Source organism: Nicotiana attenuata, unplaced genomic scaffold (assembly GCF_001879085.1).
Source record: "Nicotiana attenuata strain UT unplaced genomic scaffold, NIATTr2, whole genome shotgun sequence".
NCBI classification, from domain to species: Eukaryota; Viridiplantae; Streptophyta; class Magnoliopsida; order Solanales; family Solanaceae; genus Nicotiana; species Nicotiana attenuata.
In genome coordinates this window covers 215596-224513 of record NW_017672034.1, presented here as the reverse complement: position 1 = coordinate 224513, position 8918 = coordinate 215596, and the positions used below count along the sequence as shown (strand labels likewise).

The following is an 8918-nucleotide window of genomic DNA, read 5'->3' as shown; positions in this document are numbered from 1 at the left end:
ATTTGATTGCATTAATTCCAAATGTCAAATATGTGTGCAATCAAAGTATACTAAGCATCCTTATAAGTCCGTTGAAAGGAATTCAAATCCTTTAGACTTAATTCACACAGATATTTGCGACATGAAGTCAACACCATCTCGTGGTGGGAAAAAGTATTTTATTACTTTTATTGACAATAGCACGAGATATTGCTATGTTTATTTACTTAATAGTAAAGATGAGGCAATTGATGCTTTCAAGCAATACAAGAGTGAAGTTGAAACACAACTAAACAAAAAGATCAAAATGATAAGAAGTGATAGGGGTGGTAGAATATGAATCTCCTTTTGAAGAAGTATGTTTGGAAAATGGCATTATTCACCAAACAACTGCCCCTTACTCTCCACAATCTAATGGAATTGCGGAGAAAAAGAATCGAACGTTGAAAGAGATAATGAATGCGTTGTTGATAAGTTCAGGTTTACCACAGAACTTGTGGGGGGAAGCTATACTTACAGCTAACCGAATAATCAACCGTGTACCTCATAGTAAAACACAGTCCATTCCCTATGAAAAATGGAAATGAAGGAAGCCCAGCTTGAAATCTTCAAAGTGTGGGGTGTTTAGCTAAGGTACAAGTTCCTAAACCTAAAGGGTTAAGATAGGTCCAAAAACGGTTTGATTGTGTATTTATTGGATATGTAACCAATAGCAAGGCATATCGTTTTCTGGTTCATAAGTCAGAAATCCTGAGATTCACGTTAATACGATAATAGAATCAGGATAAATGCTGAACTTTTATTGAAACTATTTATTCCGTATAAAAAGGAAAGTGAGGTGACCTACCAAAAGAAAACGACTCGGGAGGAATAAACAGATGGTATGCTAATGAGGAAAATCCGAGAAGATAATAACGTCAAACGGACATCTACTTCATTCGGTCCAGTATTTTCTAGACTTTCCCTGCTAGAAATGATTCCTCGTACTTCAAGGAAGCAATGTCTCTCTCTCAGAAGGCACCATATTTGGAGAAAAGCTGTCACAATAGCTAAATAGAATCATATTGAGCATCCATACCTGGGATTGGTTGATCTTCCTCAGGTAACAATAATAGTTGGGTTTGCTAATGGATTTCAAGAAGAAATGAAAGACGTGGTAACTCAATTGACAAATACAAGGCAATGAACTGTAGTTTTCAAGGATTTAGAGCATGGAAAGAGCCTTGACTATTTTGAACACATACTCACGCCGTAACAAGAATATAATCCATTCGGATCTAACTAGCGCGTTAGCTGCCTGTATGATCTTCAAAAACAATCAAGATGGATTGTAAAGAACAGAGCCTTCTAATGGTGATTTAAGAGGAAGAAATTTACATGGACAACCTGAAGGGTTTTGTGTTGCCGGGAAGAAAGAGAAGGTGTGTCGCTTGTTAAGTCCTTTATGGCTAAATACAGCACCCAAGCAAATGGATGCGAAATTGCCCAAACAATGGTTGTCAAGATGGCTTTAAGATTAAATGAATGTGATAAATGTGTTTATCATTAAAGACGTTCCAAATCTATAGTCACTGTTTGCTTATAAGTTGAGATATGCTAATAATAGAGCAAAGACCATTGCCGCATTCAATGCTACTAAGCTGTAATGCTTGCTAGTAAGTTTTGATATGAAGATTTTATGGAGTGCGATGTAATTCTAGGAATTAAAATCCAGAGGAACTCCTCAGGGTCTAGCTTTGTCTCAATCACATTACGTGAACAATGGCACTTGAAGAAACTCAAACACTTGGATTTAAGAGTGCAAGAACTCCAATTGGACCTTAAATCAATTCATCTTATAAAGAATAAAGGTAGAAAGTACGTCTCAATTGGAGTACTCTCGTGTGTTGGAAGCTTAATGTACATCATGAACTGTACACGACCTGATATAAGCTTGTGGAATAGTAAACTTAGTCGATTCACAAGTAATTCCCAACAAACATCACTGGGTGGCAACTGAAAACGAGTTCTGGGATATTTGGAATATATCCAAGACACGCTTTGCACTACAGATAAATATCATGCGGTTATCGACGGATATAGTGATGGCAAATTGGATAACGGGCTCAACGAAAAAGTCCACAAAGTGGATATGTTTTTAACTATTGTGGAGGGCAGTACTCTTTGGAAGTTTCAAACAAACATGCATCGCCTCGCTCTACAATGGAATCCAGAGTTTATAGCTTTGGATAAAGCCGGTGGATATGAAGCTGAATGGCTTCGAAATTTTCTTAAAGAATTCCGTTCTTGGCAAAACCTTTGGCTCCATATTTATGCATACAGTGCGATAGTGAGGCTGCAATTAAGGACGGCGCAGGGAGCGGTTATGTAATACGAAAGTTCTCGTCAATATACGACGAACGACAAACAGCCGTTAAGGACAACTACTTTCTAGTGGAATTTCACTATCTGATTCTAGTAAGATCAAAGGAAATGTGGCGGATCGTTACAAAGGCTTAACTAGAGAGGGAGTTGAGAAGTTCACTAAGGGAATGGGCTATGGCCCGAGGACAAGTCAAAAATGGTGGTAACGTTCTACTAGATTTATGTGGATGTTCCGAGAGTCTGGTTCAAGGAGGCTCAACAAAGTTTGTGATTGACCGGTTCAACATTGGTCAAATAAAATCTTTGGTTCCAATTCTCGTATCGAGAGACAAGTGGTTTTCAGTAAACACAGGATAGACACTTTAGCAAACCGTTCTTTTAATGATTACCTGAAGTTTTGATATGGTAATTTATCAAATAGTATCAATCTAGAGGATTACGACGTTTAGGAATCACTATGTAAAGTGTGAAAGTGGAAGCCGCTTCAAATGAGACATTTCTGTGGCTTACAGACACTTAAGTGAAACCTAGGTCTGGTGTTCATCTGGCTGAAACGAACACAACAATGAGAACTAAAAGACGGTTAAAGTTGGGTTGTTGTGACATTATCGTTGTCTAGGTACACACTAAGTTACGAGCGGGTTCAAAGATATCAAATCTAACCGATTGACCGAGTATGATCCGACATATGTCATACGGAAGTTGCAAAGAAGAAACTTTACCAGATGGATTAATCCTTGCAAGATCAAACAGCTTTCATCTATGATCTTTCTTGATACAACCATTCCCCATTCATGTGGCGCGGGATTGTTGGACTTTTAAGCCATTGGGGCTTTAACTATTAAAAGTTGGTGAATATGAAAAATGGAGGGAAATAAAATGGAGGGAATGATTGAAGAAGTGAGCTTATGTCTGCACTTGTGTCCCTTCATTGGTGAGGGACAACTACATTTGTGTGCTTTAATATAGATACTTCTTAAAGCTCTTTAAAAGGAGTTGAAGAGAATAGACCCCCGCGCCGTCGTCGTCGCTCGGCTTCGGCTTCGGCTTTGGCTTTGGATTTGGAATTTGGATGTTGTCAAAATGATCCGATCGATAAGATTAATTTTTTGGACAAAATTTATTTATTAATTATTTAATATTAATGTAAATGCAGATCAATGCTAATTCAGAATATAGTCCTGGCCAGCGGTCCTGGCGTAACGCGCAGTAGGACAGCGCCAGACACCCTTCACAGGTTCGAGAGCCACTTTGGCCGCGGTCTCTAGCGGTAACCGCGGTAGGACGCGGCAGACGGCGACAATTTGACAGGCACCTTCCAGAACAGATATCACACCTCTTTCATAATTGCCTAATAAGGTTCAGAAGGCATGGCTTCGTTTTTATAGACACCAAAACATATTTTACAAGACTTTCCTTACTTTCCTGAAAATACTGCAATTCTTAATTCGCAGGTCTACTCTCTCGTCGAATTCGTAAGTGTGATATTTTGCTCCGCTCTTTACGTTCGTTGGTATCCCTGCAGTTTGTATGCCACTGTTGAATGAAGGTGATTTATTCGGATTTATCACTGGGAGATTTAATCCATTACCTTGGCAAAGTGTGAGGGGGTTAAAATCACTTAAGGATGCACAAGCAAATTGTGGACCTCGAATTACTTTCTGAATCTTTTACTGTCTTTCTTCAGTTTCTTTTTTATTTCTACTTTTCTGATTTTGTATTGAACACCGGTAAGGCGCTCCACAAGTGACAGAGAATCCATATATCTCTATGTCTTTTTTTGGTTTAAAAGCCAAGAAGGTTAACATGCCTAAAATCGAAGTTTGAGTATTCATATTGCTTAACAAGATACTAAGATTTTGTTGCACTGATGCTTTTGTGAGATACACATTTCTTGACTTCTACACATGAGCATGTCTTTTCTTTTTCCGTTTTAGTAATGAAAACCAATTTCTTAATTCGAGATGGTAATGTTGGTAACTACATGTTTTCTTTACCTGTACGGCTTTCTGAGCAAAGTTATGTTGTGATATGAAATCCGGGATTAGCTAGAGTGGTCACAAAAGCAATTTGTGCAAACTGACTTCTTTTCTTTTAATCCTATAATGGGATTAATTTGATATCTGTTCTGTTTATAGTAGCTTTGCAATGACACTTTAAGTGATCCAAATGTTGGGTCTAGGTAATGTGTTTCCTGTAGAAGAGCTTGCTATGACTAGCAATCTTGTATGGTCCATTTTTCTCTTTTTCTTTCTTTGATAAATTTATTTAAGTCCTAGCATTCTAGCTGAAGAGGTAATGACTTTATTTAATCCTCTTTTGTAGGTTGGAGTAATCAAGAAATAGAGAAGAGGCAATGAAAGATCTTAGACCTTATCTTAAAATGAATTTTGAGATTTGCTATAAGATGAATGTTTAAGAATCTTTTGTTTGTCAACATTTTTGAAACTTACTATCTTGAAATGTATTACTTATGCACCTTGGGGTAGAGAATAATATTATAATTTTATTTTTGTGAATTTATTTAAATATGTTTGAGTGTTATTATAATTGTATTTTAGTATATGATATAATATATATATATATATATATATATATTACAGTAGGAGCTATATTTCTGTTTTATATGAGCTGTTACAATAGTCTACCATAACCGTTGCAATAGGACACAAATGGCGTTCCATTAGAATGTAAATCGTTCCAATAGATCCAGTAAACCGTTCCAAAATTCCCTCTAAACCGTTCCAATAGGTATTTAAAACCGTAGCGATACAAAAACAACCGTTACAATAGCTTAAAGAGACCGTTTTATATCCATAAATAACCGTAACAATAGCTTACGAAAGTGTTGCATTAGATAATATGGTAACGGTTATGAGCCGTTGCATACACATTATAGTAATGGTTTTAAACCGTCCCGATTGGAAGGAATGATCGTTCCAATAGAGAAAAGGAAAACCGTTGCGATAGACGCCTCTATAGCAACGAATATGTAAACCGTTCCAAGAACCGTTCCTATAGCTCTATTGGCACGCGAGCGGATGTGACGGTCTGTAAACCGTTCCAATATCACTACGGCAACGGTTTGTCTACCTACTGGAACGGTTTTTCATGCATTACCATAGACCAATTTTTCAGTAGTGGTATTTAGTGGCTTAAGACTAGGAGGTAACCAAAATTAAGTATTTTGCTATAAACCTTAAAAGGTATCTATAGAATATAATTTTTTTAAATGGTATTTTTTTAAAATAAATAAGGTGTTAACCTTTGCTATAGGAGATAAAAATTCCTTAAATTAATAACATATAAAAGAAGATGCAAGGAACCTTGCAAAAGTTGAGATCTGTCAGTGCATCAATATGATAAGAAATGGAGTAGGTTGTATCTAGGGCTGGTGTAGGCCACACTCTATTACTAGTATATTATTTTTCTTTATCTATAAATGAGAAATCTATCTCAGGATTAATACTAGTTGATACGTAGTTCGAAACTCCATCGATAATAAACTTAATTATTATTTTTATATATTTTCGTTTAAATACTAGTCTTTTAATTAGTAAAAGAACCCCAACGCATATCTTATTTATAACTCACCGTGTTGTGTTCTTAGAGGCGGAGTCAGAATTTTAAGCTGTGGGTTCAGTATATTAATCCTATTAAGTTATTAGTTTCACATTAATAAATTGTACATATTCAATAAATTTTTTGAGACAAATATACGGTTTAATACTAAAATTACTTGGTTTAGTCGAACTCGCAAACGACACTTTGGCTCCGCCCATATGTGGTTAAAATATCATGGTATAGCCAGTTTTCATACTGGTCAATGAAAAATAGCCAGCGTTTATCAAGTCAATGAAAAATAGCCACTATTTTGCTGCAACAGGGACCGGTCCAGTATAATATACGGGAGTTCTGGTGCATTTGTGTACGAACTCCAGCATATTATGCTGGACCGGTATACTTTGCTAACTCCTTTAAAATTTGCGGGAGACTGGAGCACCAGTGCTCCAAACTCCAGTATATTATACTGGACAATTATACTTGCCGAAACTCCCGTAAAATTTGCCGGAGTTCCAGCATAATTATGCTTGAACTCCCGTAAAATTTGCGGGAGTTCCAGCATAGTTATTTACGGGAGTTCAAGCATACTTATGCTGGAACTCCCGTAAAATTTGCGGGCGTATTTTTCCGGATTTTGAACAGTGTTTTCGCTCAGATTTAAAATGGCTAAATTTCGATGACTTTTGAAACTTGGCTATTTTTCAACGATCAGTGGTAAATCTGGCTATTTTTGAATTTCTCCCCCATATGTGCTCTTACCATGTAACCAAAATCCTTGTCAAGCTTTCACTCCAAAGATTATATTAACTATTCAAGTAATTAAGTGGATAGCTTATAAAAGAACCCACCTCGTACTTAATTTAAAGACCTTTAAAGATTTCTAATAATCTCCAACTCTAAAGATTCCCTTCTTCTTTTCTCTTTTTTATTATTATTATACAACTTTTTTCTTTTTCGAGTAACAGCTGCCTCTAAAATCTGACACCTTTGTAATAATATAAAATAATCCATTAAAAAAGTGGACAATTTTATTATACGAGACGAAAACGGAAAGTGCCTGAACCAGATAAGTGGTGTCCAGATATGCCTGATAAGGAGTTTTTAACGAAACGTCATTAAAGATCTCATTAATTAGACTTCCTATTAATTAAACAAACATTTGATACCATAACTTGGTGTTGCTAAGGTTTTACTTAAAGTTGACCATGATGATAAGTTGGTGTTGCTAAGGTTTTCATAGATTTAACTTTTTAGCAAAATAGTTCCAACATAAAATTCCATATAAATTATAGTAAAATATTTGGTTATGATCGTGCAAGAAAAAATAACTATCACATAACTTTTGCGACGTTTGATTGGCTTTATTGAACTATGCGTAATTTCTTGTATTATTTTATGTGAATAGAGGGTGAAATAAGAATACATGTTTGAATTATAAGAGTAGGTAATATGAAAAGAGTGCTGCTATTCGGCCAAACTCAGCGTGGCCCAAAAATGACCACACCCGTGAAATGCCAGTAATGCCCTTGTTTTTCCGTTTGGCTTAATGGCCCTTTTTTCCCTCCAAAATTAGTTAATAACTTTTGATTATTCCAAAACATTGATCCCATAAATCATCATTCTCTCAGCATGGGAAGATAAAAAGCCTTCGTATATACGTATGGCAGCCTTCGTATATACGCTCAATTACGTTTTTTTTTTAAATATAATTACGTATTTTTGTTAAATACAATTACGTATTTTTTTTTAATTAAATGCAATTTATACGGATGGGAAGATCAAAGGTCTATTATGTATATATCATACCATATACTTATGTTAAGATAGCTTTCATTAAACACATAATTCACCACACTTCCCTAAACCTAAACATGAATACTAACCGAGAAACTAATTTGGACCCATTAAACCCGAATAACAGTCTAGAAACTAGGTCGGATCAACTAAGGAATGCATTACACATATCATTAGGGTTGAATTCGGACGACAGTTTGATGAATGAAGATGAATCGATCGACATTGATTCAGACGGCAACTTCAATGATGGAGAAAATCCTGTTGACGATGCTGCTGCTGCTGCTGCTGCTGCTGATGATGATGATGATGATTACGACGGCCATTATTTAGAGGAAGAGGGAGAAGTTGGATAGGACAGGGAAATGCCTAATGAGTTCAATGAAGAAGATCTTATAATTGGTCCAATTACTGGGATGCGGTTCAGTAGTAAGGATGTTCTGTTTGATTTTTACAAAGAACATGCAAGATTATCGGGTTTTTGCATTGTCAAAAGAACGTCCAACAAAAAAGGTGGTGATATTGTTAGGTATGTGCAATATGGTTGTGATAGGTCTAGGAAACCAAGGAATAAGCATGTTACCAAGAGGAAGAACTGTCGAGCTAGAATAAATGGAATTTTGGAGGAGAATGGTTCATGGCGTGTTTCAAAGGTGGTAAAAAAACATAATCATCAATTGGAACCAGCACTATCGCGATTGATGGCTGGACACAGATCGCTTAGCAAGTCTCTTAAGAGAACTCTTGCAGCCAAAGATATTGCTGGCTTAAGACCCTCAAAAAATATAAGAGTTGCTGAAGTACTTGCTGGTGGCCCCGAAAATCTGGGTTGTACACCAAAGGACTGTAGAAATTATATCTTGAAGAGTAGAAAGCTTCAGTTGCAAGAAGGGGATGCACAATCATTACTCAAGTTCTTCAGTGACATGCAGCAAAAAGATAGGGAATTTTACTACTCCGTAGATGTGGATAGTTTTGGTCGACTTCGTAATGTCGTATGGGTTCATTCACACTCTAAGGTTGCATATGAGGAGTTCCATGATGTAATATGCCTTGATACCACATACCTTGTGAATCGATACAATATGCCATTTGCTTCATTTGTTGGTGTCAATCAGCATAGGCAGTCCATACTTTTGGGATGTGCTCTTATGTCTAGTGAGGATATAACAAGTTACAAAATGGTGCTATCTACATGGCTTGGGGCTCTAAACATG

General features: G+C 36.4%; 1 protein-coding gene across 1 annotated transcript in view; it reads left to right on the top strand.

Annotated features, from left to right (window-relative positions):
* The first annotated feature begins 8066 nt into the window (after positions 1-8066).
* The window catches only part of LOC109211448 (protein FAR-RED IMPAIRED RESPONSE 1-like), a 5270-nt gene continuing 4418 nt past the window's right edge, over positions 8067-8918 (top strand). The window contains exon 1 of the mRNA XM_019374980.1: positions 8067-8885. Within this exon, the coding sequence (XP_019230525.1) occupies positions 8067-8885 (819 nt within the window). The remainder of the gene's footprint in view (positions 8886-8918) is intronic.